Source organism: Dendrobates tinctorius, unplaced genomic scaffold (assembly GCF_039654945.1).
Source record: "Dendrobates tinctorius isolate UK_male_01 unplaced genomic scaffold, ASM3965494v1 ptg000103l, whole genome shotgun sequence".
Lineage (NCBI taxonomy): Eukaryota > Metazoa > Chordata > Amphibia > Anura > Dendrobatidae > Dendrobates > Dendrobates tinctorius.
This window is the reverse complement of record NW_027361771.1, coordinates 38,306,404-38,328,168: the sequence shown is the minus strand read 5'-3', so window position 1 is coordinate 38,328,168 and position 21,765 is coordinate 38,306,404. Positions and strand designations below refer to the sequence as shown.

At 44.1% G+C, this 21,765-nt stretch overlaps 1 protein-coding gene across 1 annotated transcript in view; it reads left to right on the top strand.

The window, feature by feature from the left end:
- Positions 1-383: 383 nt before the first annotated feature.
- Positions 384-21,765, top strand: part of LOC141100163 (calcium-binding protein 5-like) — a 76,443-nt gene continuing 55,061 nt past the window's right edge. Inside the window, exons 1-2 of the mRNA XM_073588439.1 lie at positions 384-668; positions 10,961-10,991. Of these exons, the coding sequence (XP_073444540.1) occupies positions 384-668; positions 10,961-10,991 (316 nt within the window). The remainder of the gene's footprint in view (positions 669-10,960; positions 10,992-21,765) is intronic.

The window sequence follows — 21,765 nt, the reverse complement described above, 5'->3', positions numbered from 1 at the left end:
TACCACAGATACAAAATTCTGTGCCTCGGAATAGTGGAGGCTCTTAAAGCCACAAAAGGTGGTCAATATTTAGAATAATGTTTGTGGTTTTAGAGTGGTATGGTTACGTGTCCTAATACCTATAGCCATATAATGAAGATTTATGATGACCTGTCGTACAAATGGGTAATCTATTAATGTGGACTGGCTATGAATATGTTCTGTATGTTATAAATAAGAAGAGCAAGGTGCTGGTCACATGTCCAATCCCTAATCTCTTTAAACTCTTTAACACGGCTCAGAACAAGTTGATGTTATTAGATTACTGGTAATCCTTTGTGTGCTCTACTGGCCTGAACAACCCTCTCACAGGAAGCTACCAACTGTCCATCTGAAACCATCTTATGTCTCACAGCACCGGAGCCAAGACATCTAGCACCCAGGAAAAAGACGTGGCAAAAAGCCACACTGGGGCAAAAAACAAAGGTGAAGGAGATGTTAGCAGCAAGAAGGAAGCAACAGGTGGTCATGAAGGAGACCAGAAGGCTCTAACAGGAGGAGGTCATGAGAAAAAGAGCCCTCACCATGGCCACGATAGTAAAGGTCAACCCAAAGGCAAGAGGGTGAGCGACGCCCAAAGCCTCACAACCACAACATATTCTCCATTCTTAAATGCACTTTTCAGCAAGGTAGGTAAACTGGGTGTCTTTCAGAAAGTTATATAAATGAAAACCAGATCTTTACTATGAGACCCCTAGGAAAACAAGCAAATTTTGTCATGAAAATCTAGCAGAGAGGCTTTAGTTCCCAAGAGTGAGAGCAGCTGCTGTTAGTTTCTTGCCATGTCACTCTAGCTGTAGAGATTCCCCTCTATAATGTGTTTCTGTTAAGGTATAGTGTATAGACAGAGGGGTGGCCTGATGGTACAACAGCTTTCAATGGCTTCTATTTATTTTTTTCCTCCACATTTTCTGATATCAATGTATACACTAAGTGTCTTGTATGTAAATGTATCATGTGTATGTGACTATGACAGAGTTATATTTTCCTTACATACCTTTAGCAATTATCATCATATATGGGATTTGATAAAGTTCCCCATATTAAAGAAGCACTCTCATGAACTTGATTTTTTTCTCACAAAATCTGTCTATATGTGTATGTAATGTAATGTAATGTATATAGATATAAAGTAGTAGCAATGGTACGGGCACCACCAATATATTGATGGAAGTACGTGTAAGACAAATACAGTTCAAAAATTAGGAAAGACATGAGCAAAAGATTGGTAGCGCTTCCTAAATATGAACAAATATTCATTATGCAGCAAACACAAAAACTCGACAAATTAAAACATTTAAAATAGCGCATTTTGCGCAAGAACCTGTGTCCTAGGCCAAAAATTGGCATTGGGAACCAACCCTTAAGAACGGCGTGATAACCAATAGACCCATGTAAAAGAACTGAATATCTGAGATAGGTGTATGTATAGATAATACCCCTAAAGTGATGTCAAGTAATATTGAGTAAAGAAGAAAGGTGCAATGGACATGTACAGATAGTAGGTTATGCGGTAGGGTCCCAGGGGGTCCACTTTCTCATATGATGCTTTTTCTATGTGCCAAGTTACCTGGTGACTCTGCACATGGCACTTTATAGCACTTAGTTATTGCGTATTTTCTTTTACAGTATGTATACTTTTGATTCTACATTATATACTGTCTGTACATGTGCATTGCATCTTTCTTCTTTACTGAATATTCTTGACATCACTTTAGGAGTAGTGTTCATTCTACCATACTTACATGGCTCTACTGGTTATCATGTCGGTCATATGGGTTGTAACCTAATGCCATTCCTTTCTTAAATTCATTCAGTGAGTTGGCCATCACCACTTCCTCAGGAAGAGAATTCCAGAGCCTCACTGCTCTTACCGTGAAGAACCCTCTTCTATGCTGGTGCAGAAATTGTCTTTCCTCCAAACGAAGAGACTGCCCCCTTGTTCTTGTCACAGTCCCTGGTACAAACAGTTAATTGGAGAGATCTCTGTATTGCCCTCTGATATACTTGTACATATATATTAAGTCTCCCCTAAGTCTTCTCTTTTCTAGAGTAAATAGACCTAATTTTGATAACCTTTCTGGGTATTGTAGTGAGCCAACTCCATTTATCATTTTAGTAGCCCGCCTTTGAACCCTTTCAAGTTCAGTAATGTCTTTCTTGAGCACCGGCGTCCAAAATTGCACACAATACTCCAAGTGTGGTCTGACGAGTAGAGTTGAGCGAAACGGGTCGAAAAATTTCAAAAGTCGCCAACTTTTAGCAAAGTCGGGTTTCATGAAACGAAACCTGACCCTAGGATGAGGTCGGCCATGAGGTCGGCGACTTACGCACCAAAGTCGCGTTTCAAAAGTTTGTTTTGCGCTCTTTTTCAGCCAATCAGGATCCACGGACACTGTGGGCAACGTGATGACATAGGCACGGGTCACCACCATCTTTCAGAAGGGCATGCAAGTGATTGGCTTGCTTTGGGGGCGTCACAGGGGGTATAAAAGGGCGTGCACGCCGACCGCCATGTTACTCATGCTGATCTCAGAATAGGGAGAGCTGCTGCTGCTGCTGATTTTGTAGGGAGAGCGTTAGGCAGGGAAGAAGACACCAAAAACTGCTTCTGCTGCTAGCGATTTTGCCTGTACAACACACCAGTCACTGTGTGTGCAGTGCAAGGGGAGGCTATATAGTGGTGTATCAGTGGTGTTGGTTGTTGGGCTGCCTTCTAAGGCTTCCTGACATTCCTGCATTGCTGTTTACCCACTGCTCCGCAAACTGCTTTTTTAAAAGCAATCCCAATTTTTTTTTTGTCCTGCTGAGAAGAAAAAAAAACTGCTTCTGCTGCTAGCGATTTTGACTGTACAACACATCAGTCACTGTGTGTGCAGTGCAAGGGGAGGCTATATAGTGGTGTATCAGTGGTGTTGGTTGTTGGGCTGCCTTCTAAGGCTTCCTGACATTCCTGCATTGCTGTTTACCCACTGCTCCGCAAACTGCTTTTTTAAAAGCAATCCCAATTTTTTTTTTTGTCCTGCTGAGAAGAAAAAAAAACTGCTTCTGCTGCTAGCGATTTTGCCTGTACATCACATCAGTCACTGTGTGTGCAGTGCAAGGGGAGGCTATATAGTGGTGTATCAGTGGTGTTGGTTGTTGGGCTGCCTTCTAAGGCTTCCTGACATTCCTGCATTGCTGTTTACCCACTGCTCCGCAAACTGCTTTTTTAAAAGCAATCCCAATTTTTTTTTTTGTCCTGCTGAGGTACTGAGCGTGCATTTTTTCACACCATACAGCGGTGTACGCTCCTCACACAGTACCGTGTAACGGCTGTTATCACAGCCACAGTGAAGCTATCAGTGTGTCACTCTGTGAGAATAAAACGAGGACATGTTCCGTTCTTACAGACCTGCACTCTAGGGAGATTCCTATTCTGCCCAATTCTACATACACCTTGTAGTTTGTGATACACTAGCCAATTTCTGCCTGTGACATAGCGCTGTGATATTCAGTGGGCCTCACACAATCCATAAGTGTCCAGTGTCCACAAGTGTGTGCAGAAATTCAAAATCTCCCTTATCCTCTAGTCACTTTGGTCACAGCTGTGCTATCGAGCCTGTGACAGAGCGCTCAGATATTCAGTGGGCCTCACACAATCCAAAAGTGTCCAGTGTCCACAAGTGTCTGCTGAAATTCAAAATCTCCCTTATCCTCTAGTCACTTTTGTCACAGCTGTGCCATCGAGCCTGTGACATAGCGCTCAGATATCAGTGGGCCTCACACAATCCAAAAGTGTCCAGTGTCCACAAGTGTCTGCTGAAATTCAAAATCTCCCTTATCCTCTAGTCACTTTTGTCACAGCTGTGCCATCGAGCCTGTGACATAGCGCTCAGATATCAGTGGGCCTCACACAATCCAAAAGTGTCCAGTGTCCACAAGTGTCTGCAGAAATTCAAAATCTCCCTTATCCTCTCATCACTTTTGTCACAGCTGTGCCATCGAGCCTGTCACATAGCGCTCAGATATTCATTGGGCCTCACACAATCCAAAAGTGTCCAGTGTCCACAAGTGTCTGCTGGAATTCAAAATCTCCCTTATCCTCTAGTCACTTTTGTCACAGCTGTGCCATCGAGCCTGTGACATAGCGCTCAGATATCAGTGGGCCTCACACAATCCAAAAGTGTCCAGTGTCCACAAGTGTCTGCAGAAATTCAAAATCTCCCTTATCCTCTCGTCACTTTGGTCACAGCTGTGCCATCGAGCCTGTCACATAGCGCTCAGATATTCATTGGGCCTCACACAATCCAAAAGTGTCCAGTGTCCACAAGTGTCTGCTGAAATTCAAAATCTCCCTTATCCTCTAGTCACTTTTGTCACAGCTGTGCCATCGAGCCTGTGACATAGCGCTCAGATATCAGTGGGCCTCACACAATCCAAAAGTGTCCAGTGTCCACAAGTGTCTGCAGAAATTCAAAATCTCCCTTATCCTCTAGTCACTTTTGTCACAGCTGTGCCATCGAGCCTGTCACATAGCGCTCAGATATTCATTGGGCCTCACACAATCCAAAAGTGTCCAGTGTCCACAAGTGTCTGCTGAAATTCAAAATCTCCCTTATCCTCTAGTCACTTTTGTCACAGCTGTGCCATCGAGCCTGTGACATAGCGCTCAGATATCAGTGGGCCTCACACAATCCAAAAGTGTCCAGTGTCCACAAGTGTCTGCAGAAATTCAAAATCTCCCTTATCCTCTTGTCACTTTTGTCACAGCTGTGCCATCGAGCCTGTCACATAGCGCTCAGATATTCATTGGGCCTCACACAATCCAAAAGTGTCCAGTGTCCACAAGTGTCTGCTGAAATTCAAAATCTCCCTTATCCTCTAGTCACTTTTGTCACAGCTGTGCCATCGAGCCTGTGACATAGCGCTCAGATATCAGTGGGCCTCACACAATCCAAAAGTGTCCAGTGTCCACAAGTGTCTGCAGAAATTCAAAATCTCCCTTATCCTCTCGTCACTTTTGTCACAGCTGTGCCATCGAGCCTGTCACATAGCGCTCAGATATTCATTGGGCCTCACACAATCCAAAAGTGTCCAGTGTCCACAAGTGTCTGCTGAAATTCAAAATCTCACTTATCCTCTAGTCACTTTTGTCACAGCTGTGCCATCGAGCCTGTGACATAGCGCTCAGATATTCAGTGGGCCTCACACAATCCAAAAGTGTCCAGTGTCCACAAGTGTCTGCTGAAATTCAAAATCTCCCTTATCCTCTAGTCACATTTGTCACAGCTGTGTCATCGAGCCTGTGACATAGCGCTCAGATATCAGTGGGCCTCACACAATTCAAAAGTGTCCAGTGTCCACAAGTGTCTGCTGAAATTCAAAATCTCCCTTATCCTCTAGTCACTTTGGTCACAGCTGTGCCATCGAGCCTGTCACATAGCGCTCAGATATCAGTGGGCCTCACACAATCCAAAAGTGTCCAGTGTCCACAAGTGTCTGCTGAAATTCAAAATCTCACTTATCCTCTAGTCACTTTTGTCACAGCTGTGCCATCGAGCCTGTGACATAGCGCTCAGATATCAGTGGGCCTCACACAATCCAAAAGTGTCCAGTGTCCACAAGTGTCTGCAGAAATTCAAAATCTCCCTTATCCTTTCGTCACTTTTGTCACAGCTGTGCCATCGAGCCTGTCACATAGCGCTCAGATATTCATTGGGCCTCACACAATCCAAAAGTGTCCAGTGTCCACAAGTGTCTGCTGAAATTCAAAATCTCCCTTATCCTCTAGTCACTTTGGTCACAGCTTTGCCATCGAGCCTGTGACAGAGCGCTCAGATATTCAGTGGGCCTCACACAATCCAAAAGTGTCCAGTGTCCACAAGTGTGTGCAGAAATTCAAAATCTCCCTTATCCTCTAGTCACTTTGGTCACAGCTGTGCCATCGAGCCTGTGACAGAGCGCTCAGATATTCAGTGGGCCTCACACAATCCAAAAGTGTCCAGTGTCCACAAGTGTGTGCAGAAATTCAAAATCTCCCTTATCCTCTAGTCACTTTGGTCACAGCTGTGCCATCGAGCCTGTGACAGAGCGCTCAGATATTCAGTGGGCCTCACACAATCCAAAAGTGTCCAGTGTCCACAAGTGTCTGCAGAAATTCAAAATCTCCCCTGTCCTATAGACACCTTGTACCTTGTTTTACATTACTATATAGTTTGTTGGATTTTGTCTACATTTCTACCAAAAATGAGGAAGGCTGGTGGAAGAGGCCGTGGAATTGGGCGGGGGTTGGCAGCTGGTAATGATGGTGTTGGTGGTGGATCTGATGGTAGTGGCAAGAGCAAAATAGGACCGAATGCAGGAGGTGTTGAGCCTGCGTCATCGTCTGGCTACATAAGGCCTCGAACGCTTAGTTTTCTAGGAGTTGGCAAACCGCTTTTAAAGCCAGAGCATCAGGAAAAAGTTTTGTCTTACATTGCTGACTCAGCCTCCAGCTCTATCGCCTCCTCTTCTTCAGTTGTAAAAAGTAAAAGCACTGAGTCGTCATTGGAGGCTCATGTTCATGAACCACACCTTTCCTTGTGTCCTTCACCCCAACCAAGATTGAAGGATGATGCAGGCCATACTACTGATTACTCCATGGAGCTGTTTTCACATACCATGCCTGGATTATCAAGTGAAATGGTGAATTACCCAGGCCAAGATGAATCTGACATGGAGTGCACTGATGCACAGCCGCTGATGGATGATTCTGCTGGTACATTCACTCAGAGCACTACATTGTCCTCGCAGTGTACAGAGCCAGATTCTGACCCTGATGAGACTCAGGTGCCCCTTCCCGCACACTATACCACCATACACGGTGACACAGAGGAAGGTGCACATGACATAGAAGAGGAGGTGATGGATGACCCAGTTGTTGACCCAGATTGGCATCCATTGGGGGAAGAGGGTGCTGCTTCCAATAGCTAAGATGAGGAGCATCCACAGCAGACATCGACATCGCAACAGCTGTTATCTGGCAGGCCCGGAGCACTCCAAAGACAGGTTCCAAACATCAAAAGAGTTGCTGGACAGCTTGTCCAGAGGGTCAAAAGATCACAGTGTGCTAGGCCGCAAAATGTCTGCCAAAGTAGGAAGAGTGCAGTGTGGCACTTTTTTGAACAAAATCCTCATGATCAGGCCAAGGTTATCTGTAAGAAGTGCGCAAAGACCTTTAGCCGAGGGAAAAATCTGAAAAATTTGAATACCAGTTGCATGCTTAGACATTTAACCAGCATGCACTTGCAAGCGTGGACACAACACCAAACCTCAAGTGCCACATGTGCAACTGATCACAACGAAGGTAGTCAGCAACGCTACATTGTTTCCCCCACTGTAAGCCCACCGGTTAGCACAGCAGCAAATGTTGAGGTGTCGTTGCAAGGCCACAGCAGTCAGGGAATCCCACTGTTATATCAACGAAAGACTGATTCTAGGCCATCAGAAAGAACACCAACTCCATCACCATCATCAACCCTCTCTCAGTCCGCCCTGTCCACCGCTACTTCCACCATATGCAGCTCTCAAGTCCAGCTCACCCTCCCAGACACTATGAGTAGGTCAAGAAAGTACTCAGTCTCTCATCCGCGTACACTGGGTTTGAACGCCCACATTGCCAAACTAATCTCGTTTGAGATGATGCCCTTTCGGTTGGTGGAAAGCGCAGCTTTCCGCGAACTCATGGCCTATGCAGTACCACGCTATGACCTACCCAGTCGCCACTTCTTCTCTCGCAAAGCCATCCCAGCCCTCCACCATCATGTGAAAGACCGCATTGTCCATGCACTCAAGCAGTCAGTGAGCGGAAAGGTGCACCTCACAACTGATGCATGGTCCAGTCGGCATGGCCAGGGCCGTTACATGTCCATCACTGCGCACTGGGTTAATGTGGTGGATGCAGGGTCCACAGGGGACAGCGGTGGTGGGACAGTGCTGCCTAGCCCACGGTATAGGAAACAGTTGGCTGTAGGCGTTCGACCCTCCTCCTCCTCCAGAAGCAAAAGCTCGTCCACAGAGCGCAGTCGTACGAGCACTCCATCTGCAGCTGCCACTGTTGCACACGAGGTGTCCCCCTATCGAGCAGCTAGTGGAAAGCGTCAGCAGGCAGTGTTGCAGATGATGTGTTTGGGCGACAGACACACCGCCGAGGTGCTGGCCGAGTACTTTCAGCGACAAACTGAGTCATGGCTGGGCAGTGTACATCTTGAGGCAGGCAAGGTAGTTAGTGATAACGGGCGTAATTTTGTGGCAGCCATAGCCCTTTCAAAACTCAGCCACATACCTTGCTTGGCTCACACCTTGAACCTGGTGGTGCAGTGCTTCCTCAAAAATTATCCGGAGTTAACAGCCCTGCTCCAGAAGGTGCGAAGACTGTGCGGGCACATCCGCCGGTCGCCTGTACACTTTGTTCGTATGCAGAAGCTGCAGCGATTGCTCCACCTTCCCAACCACCGCCTCATTATCGACATTGCAACAAGGTGGAACTCCACCCTGCACATGGTGGAGCGGCTGTGCGAGCAGAGGCAGGCCATAATGCATTTGTGGTAGGATACACGGCCAGGCACTTTGAGAGCAGACATGGAGTTGACCGGTGTGCAGTGGTCGAAGCTGAAAGACCTCTGTAAAGTCCTTCAGTGTTTTGAGGAATGCACACGGCTGGTAAGTGCAGACGACGCCATCCAGGGCACATGAAAACCTGCAGCCAGCCCTCCCCCCCACAACTTTAGCCAAATAACCCCCATTTTTCAGTGCGTAACTTGTATTATGAAGTTAATTAAGGTTGACAAGCTTAAGTAAGAAGAATTGATGCTTTTGGCATTCAAATGGGCACTGTAGGTGTGTTTCCTGTCCTCCTCTCACTGCCGACTTTTATTCCCCATTGACTTACATTGGGTTTCGTGTTTCGGGACGACCCCGACTTTTCCCTATAATCGGACGATCTTGCTCGACCTGACTTTTGGAAAAGTCGGGTTTCACGAAACGAAACTCGACCCTAAAAAACCAAAAGTCGCTCAACTCTACTGACGAGTGATTTGTACAGAGGGAGAATTATGTTTTCATCTCGTGTCCCCAGACCACTTCTAATGCATCCCATGACCCTATTTGCTTTGGTGGCAGCTGCCTGACACTGGGCACTCCAATTTATCACGCAAAAACCCTGAAAAATCCAACACGTCTGATGTACAAAAAAAACACTGAACTCACACGACTTCGCCCCCACTATATCAGCACTACGGTATGAACTGGAAGCAAAGCAAAAGAGACCAATATAACAGGGGACTGAACAAACTGACACAGGCTGTAACATATGGAGCGGTGGTCCAGTGCAGCCCCCAGAGGAGCAAGCTGAACCCGCATAACAAGCAGAGAGAGACAAAACCAAATCAGATGCAAAGGATTAGCAAATGAACCACTTAGTTGAACAATGCAGGATCAGGGCAGGAGACATCAGACCTCAGAATGCACAGGAAAGCAATCACCAGCAGGGATTGCAGGGAGTCTGCAGACTTAAATACTCCAATCAGTAACCCCAGATCTCCAATCGTCATCATCATCATCATGTGGCAGACCTCTGTCAATCTGGCCAGCTCCACTACCTCCAGTAACCACCGGAGGGAGCAGGGGGAGCTTCGGCTCAGAAGTCTGAGCCAGGGAATTCACAACACCCTTCCTCCTACACATATATACACACATTTAGTTAAAAAAAAAATAATTGGAGGGTTTACTTAAAGGTGACATTACATTTCTAATATAAAGAATGTATCCTCACATTTATTATGGCCCCCCCATGCTGCACTTATTATGGATGACCTATAAAAGAAGATTTGATATACCCATGATAAGGCAATGGCAGCTATCATAAATGTCATGGCTACAGTAATAAAAGCCATGTCCCGATGCCAACGTGAACATCGCCTAAAAACTTCACTAGCATAATGCTCTATAGAAGTGGTTTCTGACCATTCACCTTAAAATGTTTTTCCAAGATTCAATTTTTCTATTTCTCTGGTTTGTCCATTATAAAAATAACAAAATAAGGCTTACTCACCCACCATATATCCAGTGATACCTTTGTTCTGCTACTCCGAGTTTTTGCTGATAGGCTACAGTGGTGATGTTAAGACTACACTACATGTGACCCCTGCAGGTGATCATTGGGCTCAACGGTGATCTATAGTGATCACTATAATTGTGTTAAATAACTTGTAAAAAAAATCTCTGAGCTCCCCTTATTCTTCCTGTTGTTCCATCTTACTATTTGTCACTCCAAGGCATGAATATTAATATTTGTTTGTTTTGGAGTGCACTATGTGAAATTTCTTCTTGCAGACCAACTTGGTGTTTCTTCTGCATGTGCGTTCTCCCCTCTCTCCCAGATGCTGCCAAAGCTTAGCAGCTGATCTAGCCATCTATCAATCTCAGACAGTGCTGAGCTGTGATTGACAGCATCTAGGAGTGAGTGGTGAAAGTGCAAGATCTCAAAGTGAACTCTGAAGAAACACCCAGTTGGCTTCAAAGAAGAAATTTCTCATTAAATAAAAAGTGACAGTTGTGAATATCTCTGCAATAGAGTGACGCAGAGCAAAATGGAAAAGAGGGGCATAATCGGGAGAGCTCAGGATGTTTTACAAGGTATATAACGCATGTATTTGAGGATTTGACAGGTACTCTTTAACTTAGCAATGAGCCTTAAAAGAGATTTTTGTTACAGAACAGCAGCACTTTTGTCCATGACTCTGTCTGGTATTTCGACTGTGATTTGCTTTGAAGATCCTATAATGTGTGGTCATGAGCATGTTATCTAGTAAAGAGCTGTAAGATACATAATGCTCACATGTACAGTATCCTACACTGAAGCTAGCAGTCCCTAATGGTCTCCTCTTTTTTTGCAATGCAGGAGAGGGATTTGGCCCCGGAAGAAATGGACGGTGAGTCTCAGGATGAGAAGCTTATGATTAACTTGTTATGTAACCCCAGGGCCTCTGTGGTGATGCTTTGTATTTGCTTAATACTGTGATCCTTGATAAGCAGATCAGTCCGAAGTCAGTGCGTTTTACTTTTAAATTACAATTTTTTATTATTGTAATCTTTTTTGTTTTCACCCGAAAAAAAGAAACACCAACAGCATGGTTTATGCAAGAGATTAAATAAGGCCATGCAGGTTCAGTAATCTAAATGTTTATACGAAAGAAAGGATACATAGACCCTTTCTTCAAAAAGAAAAACATTTTTTGAGTATACTGTATAAAGGGGTACCAGTTATACGATCATTTCAAACTATTACCACCACTTAGGAGTAATTAAAATAATAATCATAAATACAGTGAAGGAAATAATTATTTGATCCCTTGCTGATTTTGTAAGTTTGCCCACTGACAAAGATATGAACAGTCTATACAGTTGTCAAAAGTTTACATACCCCGGCAGAATTTTTGCTTTCTTGGCCTTTTTTCAGAGAATATGAATGATAACACCAAAACTTTTTCTCCACTCATGGCTAGTGCTTGGGTGAAGCCATTTATTGTCAAACTACTGTATTTTCTCTTTTTAAATCATAAAACATCCAAGTGACCTGGATCAAAAGTTCACATACCCTGGTGATTTGGGCCTGAGAACAAGCACAGAAGTTGACACAAATGGGTTTGAATTGCTACTAAAGGTAACATCCTCACCTGTGACCTGTTTGCTTGTAATCAGTGTGTGTGCATAAAAGCTGAGTGAGCTTCTGGGATTCAGACAGACTCTTGCATCTTTCATCCAGCCACTGACTTTTCTGGATTGTGAGTCATGGGGAAAGCAAAAGAATTGTCAACGGATATACGGGGAAAAGGTAGTTGAACTGTATAAAACAGGAAAGGGATCATCTCTAAACAATTAAGATTTTGAGGCTGTCGCTTAGCAACTCGGAGCTTCAACTCCCTCCATAAGTTTTCTATGGGATTAAGGTCTAGAGACTGGTTAGGCCACTCCATGACCTTAATGTGCTTCTTTTTGAGCCTCTCTTTTGTTGCCTTGGCTTTATGTTTTGGGTCATTGTCTTGCTGGAAGACCCAGTCACGACCCATTTTTAATGTCCTTGTGGAGGGAAGGAGGGCGTCACTCAGGATTTTACGGTACATGGCTCCATCCATTCTCCCAGTGATATGGTGAAGTAGTCCTGTGCCCTAAACAGGGATAACAGGGAAGCACCCTTAAAATATAATGTTTCCACCTCCATGCTTGACAGTGGGGACAGTGTTCTTTGGGTCATAGGCAGCATTTCTCTTCATCCAAACACGGTGAGTTAGTGCCAAAGACCTCATTTTTTTTCTCATCTGACCACAGCTCCTTCTCCTAATCACTCACAGAATCATCCAGGTGTTCATTGGAAACTTCAGACGGGCCTTCACATGTGCCTTCTTGAGCCTGGGGACCTTGCGGGCACTGCAGGATTTTAAGCCATTATGGCGTAATGTGTTATCAATGGTTTTCTTGGTGACTGTGGTCCCATTTGCCTTGAGATCATTAACAAGTTCCTCCCTTGTAGTTTTTCGACTGTTCTCTCACCTTTCTCATAATCAAGGATACCCCACAAGTTGAGATTTTGCATGGTGCCCCAGATCGATGTCGATTGATAGTCATTTTGTATTTCTTCCATTTTCTTACTATTGCACCAACAGTTGTCTCCTTCTCGCCAAGTATCTTACTTATGGTTTTGTAGCCAATTCCAACTTTGTGCAGGCCTATGATCTTGTCCCTGACATCCTTATAAAGCTCTTTGGTCTTGCCCATATTGTAGAGGATAGAGTCTGACTGATTAATTGAGTCTGTGGACAGGAGTCTATTATAAAGCTGACTATGTAAGACATCTGCCTTTAATGCAGGTAACGAGTTGATTAGGAGCATCTAACTGGTCTGTAGGAGCCAGAACTCTTAATGGTTGGTAGGGGATCAAATACTTATTTCTCACTGCAAAATGCAAATAAATTGATATAATTTATACAATGTGATTTTCTGGATTTTATTTTTGCTATTCTATTTCTCAATGTTAAAATTAACCTACCCTTAAAATTATAGACTGTTCATGTCTTTGTCAGTGGGCAAACTTATAAAATCAGCAAGGGATCAAATCATTATTTCCTTCACGGTATATGGTATTTTAATTTACAACAATGATTTTATTAAACATCACACAGACATGAGACTAGATACAAAATCAAACTCCTAAAAACCCTTAAAAAATATTTAGGGCAGTGTGGTTCATGATGGAATTATCAGTAAGCATAGCACATTATGCATTATATGTTAACAGATCTGATTGCACAATTGTAAGGTATACACATACACGTAGAATTTATAATCACAATATTGTCAGTAAGACATAGGCATATAGCTAGAGATAGATCAGAATGATGTTAAATACAAGAGTATCCATTAGCTATCCTCAGGCATAGTCCCCCTATACACTTAAAACGCCTATTAATTTCAATGTGCATTTACCAAGATCATTGCTAATACAGACCATGTGCCATGATGTTTGGAACCACACTGCCCAGTACCCCAACGCGCGTTTGGCATATCGCTAATCTAAATGGTCTGCGTTTTTATCTTTCCAGAAGAGAAAAAAATAGACTCTTTGTCATAGGTTGGGTCTGATCTTGCAGCTCATTTTCATATAGTTCTTGGATGTGTTCAGCTCGATAATGTACTCCACCTTATACAACTGACTATACTGTACATTGGCAGAAGAAGTGTGCATGCTGTAATCATTCTCTGCTGTCAGTATATTATACACAGATATACTGTACAGTATATGGAGATTACAGAGATAAAGAGTAATAAAAGGGAAAGAGCAGGAATGGAATGAGCAGGAAATGTATCAGTGAGGCTGGTATGCACCATGGTATCTTATAATAGGTTAGGACAAACACATCTAAAAAAAGTCTTCGGAACTGAAAGCTTGCCTTTAGGTTTGATGTGAGATGAGTGGTGGTCTGACCTCAGGAAATTTCAACAATGAGCATAATAGAAGGAATTTGTTAATTCTTTACATAAATAGAGACGCTCATCCACAATGTCCCATTCACCGCGATGTTCTGATCGAGGGTTACAGAGTTTGAGCTCTGATGGTTCTGATTTTTACGTAATTAATTTGCATTTTATTGCATGAAATAAGTATTTGATACAATAGAAAAACAAAACTTAATATTTGGTACAAAAACCTTTGTTTGCAATTACAGAGGACAGATATTTCATGTAGTTCTTGACCAAGTTTGCACACACTGCAGCAGGGATTTTGGCCCACTCTTCCATACAGATCTGCTCCAGATCTTTCAGGTTTCGGTGCTGTCACTGGGCAAAATTGAGTTTCAGCTCCCTCCAAACATTTTCCATTGGGTTCAGGTGTGGAAACTGGCTAGGCCACTCCAGGACCTTGAAATTCTTCTTACGCAGCCACTCCTTAGTTGCCCTGGCTGTGTGCTTTGGGTCATTGTCATGCTGAAAGATCCAGCCACGACAGATCTTCAATGCTCTTACTAAGGGAAAGAGGATGTTGGCCAAAATTTCATAATACCTGACCCCATCCATTCTCCCTTCAATACAATGCAGTTAGAATGATAGAATCATAGAATGGTAGAGTTGGAAGGGACCTCCTGGGTCATCTGGTCCAACCCCCTGCTCAAAGCAGGATTGACTAAATCATCCCAGACATATGTTTGTCCAGCCTCTGTTTGAAGATTTCCATTGAAGGAGAACTCACCACCTCTTGTGGCAGCCTGTTCCACTCATTGATCACCCTAACTGTCAAAAAGTTTTTTCAAATATCTAATCTGTGTCTCCTACCATTCAGTTTCATCCCATTGCTTCTAGTCTTTCCTTGTGCAAATGAGAATAAAGATGATCCTTCTACAATGTGACTGCCCTTGATATATTTGTAGACAGCTATTAAGTCTCCTCTCAGTCTTCTCTTTTGCAAGCTAAACATTCCCAAATCATGCAACCTTTCCTCATAAGACAGGGTTTGCAGACCGGTCACCATTCTGGTCACTCTTTTCTGAACTTGCTCCAGTTTGTTGATGCCTTTTTTAAAATGTGGTGCCCAAAACTGGACACAATATTCCAGATGAGGTCTGACCAAAGAGGAGTAGAGGGAAATAATGACTTCACGTGATCTAGACTGTATGCTTCTGTTAATACATCCTAGAATTGCATTTGCCTTTTTTGCTGCTGCATCACACTGTTGACTCATATTCAGTCTGTGATCTATTAGTATACCCAAGTCTTTTCACATGTGCTGTTGCTTAGCCCTATTCCTCCCATTCTGTATATGCTTTTTTCATTTTTATTGCCCAGATGTAGTACTTTGCATTTTTCCCTGTTAAAAACCATTCTGTTAGTTGCTTCCCACTGCTCCAATTTATTTCTTTTTGAATCCTTTCTCTCTCTTCTCTAGTATTAGCTATCCCTTCTAGCTTTGTGTCAACAGCAAATTTAATCAGTGTACCCTCAATTCCTTCATCTAAATCACTGATAAAGATGTTAAACAATACAGGGCCCAGGACAGAACCCTGTGGTTCCCCGCTTGAGACATTCTTCCAACTGGATGTGCAGTCATTTAAGACCACTCTTTGGGTCCAATCATTAAGCCAGTTATGAATCCACCTAACAGTTGTCGATTCCATACTTAGTCATTTTTTCAATAAGGATTGTGTGAGATATTTTGTCAAATGCTTTGATGAAGTCAAGATATACTATATCTACAGCATTTCTCTGACCCACCCAGTCAGTGATGCTGTCATAGAAGGAAATTAAGTTAGTCTGACATGACTAGTTAGTTACAAATGCATGCTGACTCTGGTTAATCACTTCATTCTTATCCAGGTACTTACATACATGTTGTTTAATAATTTGTTCAAAGATCTTTCCTGGTATAGAGGTCAGACTCACCGGCCTATTGTTACCTGGGTCCACCTTCTTCCCCTTTTTGAAGATATAAACAACATTTGCTCTTCTCTAGTTTTCTGGGACTTCTCCTGTTCTCCAAGAATTTTCAATGATTATGGAGAGTGGTTCAAAAATTTCTTCTGCTATCTCCTTCAGTACTCTGGGGTTTAATTCATCTGGACCTGGAGAGTTGATTTAATTTATGTTAGCTAAGTGAATCCTCACTATCTTTGTGTCTATAGATATCCTGGATTCTTCTATTCCCTTAATAGGACAGTGAAGATCAGTTGATGTTACATTTCCTTTCTGAGAGAAAACAGATGCAAAATAGGAATTTAAAAGTTCAGCCTTCTCAACATCCTGTCTTACCATTTCATCATTTTCATCTTGTAAAAATCCTGTAGCATCTTTGACTTTTCTTTTACTTTTGACATATCCCCAAAATCCTTTTTTATGGCTTTTGACGTCTCTTGCAAGCCTTAATTCATTGTCAGCTTTAGATAATCTGATTCGAGACCTGCAGGTTCAGCAGACAGCATTATATTCTTCTTTAGATATGCCTCCCTCTTTCCATTTGATAAACATTTCTTTCTTCCTTTTAAGCATGTGTTTAAGTTCTATGTTCATCCATCCTGGTTTCCTTAAATGCTTCGTATTCTTTCCTTTTTTTGGAATTGTTAATGATTGTGGCTTGTGAATCTAATTTTTCAAGATTTCCCATCCTTCCTGGACATTTTTGTCCTTAAGGATATCCAGCCATTGGATCCCTCCGATTCTCTTTCTGAGTCCCTTAAAATCTGCCTTTCTGAAACCTAACCTTGAAGTCTGAGAAGACAATTGTCCTGTCCCCTTTGCAGAAAAGCACCCCCAAAGTATAGGGTTTCCCCCACCATGCTTCATGGTTGGGACAGTGTTTTTGGTGTTGTACTAATCCTTATTCTTCCTCCAAGCACGGCGAGTGGAGTAGATACCAAAAGTTCTATTTTGGTCTCATCTGACCACATGACCTTCTCCCATTCCTCCTCTGGATCATCCAGATGATCATTGGCAAACTTCAAAAGGCCTGGACATGTGCTGGAGTAAGCAGGTGGACCGGTTGAGGGAGTGTGATTGATTGAGTGCATGGTCAGGCCTCTTTTACAGGTAACAAGTTTAAACAAGTGCAATTAATACAGGTAATGAGTGCAGAGTAGGAGGGCTTCTTAACCCCTTTCTGCCATTGGACATACTATCCCGTCCATGTGACCAGGGCTTTATTTCCCATGGACGGGATAGTACGTCATAGCCGATCGAGCGCGTTCACGGGGGGAGCGCGGTCGATTGCAGCCGGGTGTCAGCTGATTCTCATAGCTGACACCCGGCACTTTAACCCCCAGAACACTGCGATCAAACAAGATCGCTGCGTTCTGGAAGTAACAGAGGGGTTGACAATCCCTCTGCCTTTAGATTGCTGCCATGGAGACCCGATGTCATCATGAGGACATCCGGGTCTCCAGAGCTGAGAAACTTCCTGTCATGCGCAGTGCATGTCAGGAAGTCTCTCAATGTCAGTGTGCACAGAATGCAGCGCTGACAGCTTAAATGGCATGCAAATGATATAAATGAGGTATCGTTGTAATTGTAATGATCTGAAGAATAAAACTGCTTTATCAATTTTACCATACGCGGAACGGTGTAAACAGCCGCCACCCAAAAGAAATTCATGAATTGCTGGTTTTTGCTCATTCTGTCTCCCACAAATATCGGAATAAAAAGCGAAAATGGTACCAATAAAAACTTCAACTCGTCCCGCAAAAAATAAGACATCACATGACTCTGTGGGCCAAAATATGGAAAAATTATCTTTCTCAAAATATGGTGATGCAAAAACTATTTTTTGCAATTAAAAGCATCTTTTAGTGTGTGACAGCTGCCAAACATAAAAACCCGCCATAAATAGTAAATCAAACCTCCCTTTATCACCCCATTAGATAGGAAAATAATAATAATAATAATGTTTATATAGCGCTAATGGATCGCCCGCCAGGGCAGTGGGGTACTCGGTACCGGGCCGGTATCTCAGAGGGAAGTGTCACAGTAGCGGTGACCCGGTCCGTGGCCCTGGGCATCCATGTAAAAGAATAGTGTGGCTGATTATTAAAGTTTATGAGTGGATGATACGTGATGCCACCTGTGGTGCTCGGCAATGAAGATGTTAAGCCGACGCTGCAAACAGATCCTCTGGGACAGATGGTGTGCTGCATCAATGATGTTGCAACCCTCCACAGGCAGGACTGCAGTCCCAGGGCAGAGTAGATGAAGAGGATAGGTGTTGAGGAAGAGGGTGTAGTGTTTGGCACAGAGATATAGCAGTGCTGGATAGTTTGCAGGAAGAAGGCAAGGACACAATAGGGTGCAGTTTCTTTTACCTTTACTTTGCATGGTAAATGCAGTCCAGAATTCCAGATCACAGATGGAACAGAGGCTGGCCGGCCTGGAAGCAACTCAGGAATCTCTATCAGATGGGTTGTGTAGTCTCCTTTCTAGCGCTTATTTTAGGTACTTGCCTGTGTTACACTGAAGTTCCACTTACTTGTTCTCTTTAGAACTCCCTCGTATGGCAGACAGCTGTAGCCTTCTTCTTCTGGCTCACCCGTTGCTGTTGTGCCTCCGAGCCTTATGTGGGAACAGAGCATTTACAGCTTCCTATTCCTCCGGTTTCTGTTGCAGAACCATCAGTGTCCATACAGCCTTGGAGACCGGACTCCAGATCATGCGCTATAGCTGGAAATGAGCCTGAACTCTCTGCTCAATCTCCCAGCTCTTCTCCTCCACGTCCACACGCGTTGCCCTCCTCACACGAACTCCTCAATCTCCCTTCCTGGCCCCCAGAGATCAGCTCTTCCCCCAGTTTTTGGGTTCAGAGCTCCCTCTGCTGGCCTGGAGTGGGAGCTGTGTTGTGTGTTGTGGTTAACTGCCAGAGAGATCCTTTATTGCTTCCAATAACACTCCTTAGGAGGAAGGCAATGCTATTGTGGCGACCATACTCCTGGGGGCGCCACATTACCCCCTAGTGCAATTCAGTACTCCCGGACTGAAGAGAAAACATGTAAACATATAAGCAATTATAAATATAACAAGATTTAAAAAAAAATGAAAAATACAAAAAACAAAGCTCAAAAATAGTCCTGATGACGATTAGTCCATGCGTCAATGTCCATGGTCCAATTCCTGAGCAAGTTGGCAAACTATTTACAAGTAGAATTTTGACCACACATAGTCCTGTGGTCCAATTGTCCATTGAAACAAAAGAAAATATCCAAAAAGTCTTACAGAGTCTCTGTAGGCACAAAACTTGAAACGTTGCATATTTACAGATTAACATTTACAAAACTTATCTATATACGGAACCTTAGGGGTGGAATACCTTGGGTACTACGGACAGACCTACGTAGCACTGGTGTGGGTAAACTTGGTAGTAACCGTCTGTGAACTCTTAGACTCGCCATGGGCATGACAGATTCACCACTGGCAGGGCAAAGGTTCTCTGGCTCCACTGCTGGTCTAACATCTGCTGCCTGAACTTCCTGATTCTCATAGTTCTCTTGAGTCTCTGCTACTTCAGTTGCAGTAGGCTGGGGAAAGATTAGGACAGGGGCAACGATGGCTTGGTCCATTCTTGTCCAATTGGCAGGAAATTCTCCGAGTACAGTGATGACCTTTTCTTCCTCTTCTAGGGGTTGAAGGCTGATTTGTCCTCCCATCCTTTCCTTTAGTTGGTCAGGGCACAGTTTCAGATGATCTCTCGACACTGCTGATGATGTTTCTCCTCCATCCTTACTGATAAGGCACACTTTGGTGTTGTCGAAGTTTGATGGTAAGATGGTGTAGGGTTCAGCTTCCCATTGGTCATCCAATTTATGCATCCTCCTTTTCCTCTTTAGGACTTGCTCTCCTGGTGACAAGGGAACTGCAGGTGCATGTTGATTGTAGTTCTTTTCTTGTTTTTGTCTCGCCTGAGCTAGACTCTTTTCTACACACTCTTGTACTCTTTGGTACTGTTGCTGCTGCTCTGTATCCCAGTCAGCATCTGGTGATGTCACTTCAGGTGTCAGGACTCCCATATCCAAATCAATAGGCAGCTTGCCAGGCCTCGCTCTCTTTAGGTAGGCTGGAGTGCAGTTGGTGGAATTCACAGGAATGTGATTGTAGAGGTCTACCAGATCTGGCAACTTCTCTGGCCACAGATTCCTCTCTTCCAAAGGCAAGGTCTTCAGTAGGTCGATCACCACCTGATTCATCTTTTCACACATGCTATTGGTCTGTGGATGGTACGGTGTTGTCCTGATCTTCTTGCAACCGTACAAGTTACAGAATTCCTGAAACACTTCTGCCTCAAAAGCTGGACCTTGATCTGTAAGCACTCACTCGGGATATCCGTGTGGTCGACAAAAGTGCTGTTGGAATGCTCTGGCTGCTGTCCTGGCTGTTTGATCCTTGATAGGCACGACTACCAGGAACCTCGCGTAGTGGTCAACGATGGTAAGAGCATAAACGTAGCCTGAACGGCTTGGAACCAGCTTCACATGGTCCAGAGCTACTAACTTGAGTGGTTGTTTGGTTATTATTGGCTGCAAAGGAGCTCGCTGGCTGCTATGGTTCTTTCTGCGCAGGTTGCATTGTCTACACTCCTGACTCCAATTTTCAATGGCCTTACTCATACCAGCCCAGTAGAATCTCTCCCGGAGCAAGGCCTCCAACTTCTTCCATCCGAAGTGTCCAGCTCCATTGTAGTATGCTTCCAAGACCATTGACGCCTCCCTCTTTGGGGCTACCACTTGCCAGACCAACTCATGAGTGCGGGCATTGATACTCCTCCGGCACAGCTTTCCCTCATAGATGAACAGCCTGCCTCTTTCCTTCCACAACTGCTGGGTTTCTTCAGGAGCATCTGGAGCTGGGCGTGAGTCAGCTTGTGACAGTAGCTCCTTTACCAGGCGGACTGCGGGATCGCTATCCTGGGTTTCTGCCCAGTCATGATGAGGCAATGGATTTAGGGTGGCCTCTTTCACGATAGACCGTCTGTTTCTCACTCCTTGGGCACGTTGGGCTGCAATTGGCCGTTGGAAGGCAGGTAACTCTATTTCTTCGAGTGCCTCAGGGTCTTCTCCTGCATCTGGCAGATTGGGCATTCTGGACAGCGCATCAGCATTGGCATTCTTGTGCCCCGCTCGGTACTTGATGGTAAATTCATAGTTAGACAGCCGGGCCATCCATCGCTGCTCCAGTGCACCTAGTTTTGCAGTTTCCAAGTGAGTCAACGGGTTGTTGTCCGTGAAGATGGTAAACTTGGCTAAAGCTAGGTAATGCTTGAATCGTTCAGTCACAGCCCAGACTATGGCGAGGAACTCCAGCTTGAAGGAACTGTAGTTGTCAGGGTTCCTTTCAGTGGGGCGAAGCTTCCTGCTGGCGTAGGAGATCATTCTTTCTTTGCCATTCTGTACTTGTCCAGTCCCACGTTGCTGGCATCAGTATACAGAACAAATTATTGGTCACAATCTGGGTAGGCCAGAACTTCATCTCCTGTGAAAGCCATCTTCAGTCGAGTGAAGGACCTCTCCAGTTCCTCATTCTATTCAAATGTAGGACTCTTTTTCTGGCTTTCTTTGGCTGGCCCACCAGAAGATTTTGCATAGGCGTGGCTATTTCAGTGAAGCCTTTGATGAACCTTCAGTAGTAGCCTACCAACCCGAGGAATTGACGTACTTCATGGAGGTTGCTGGGCTTCTGCCAGTCCCG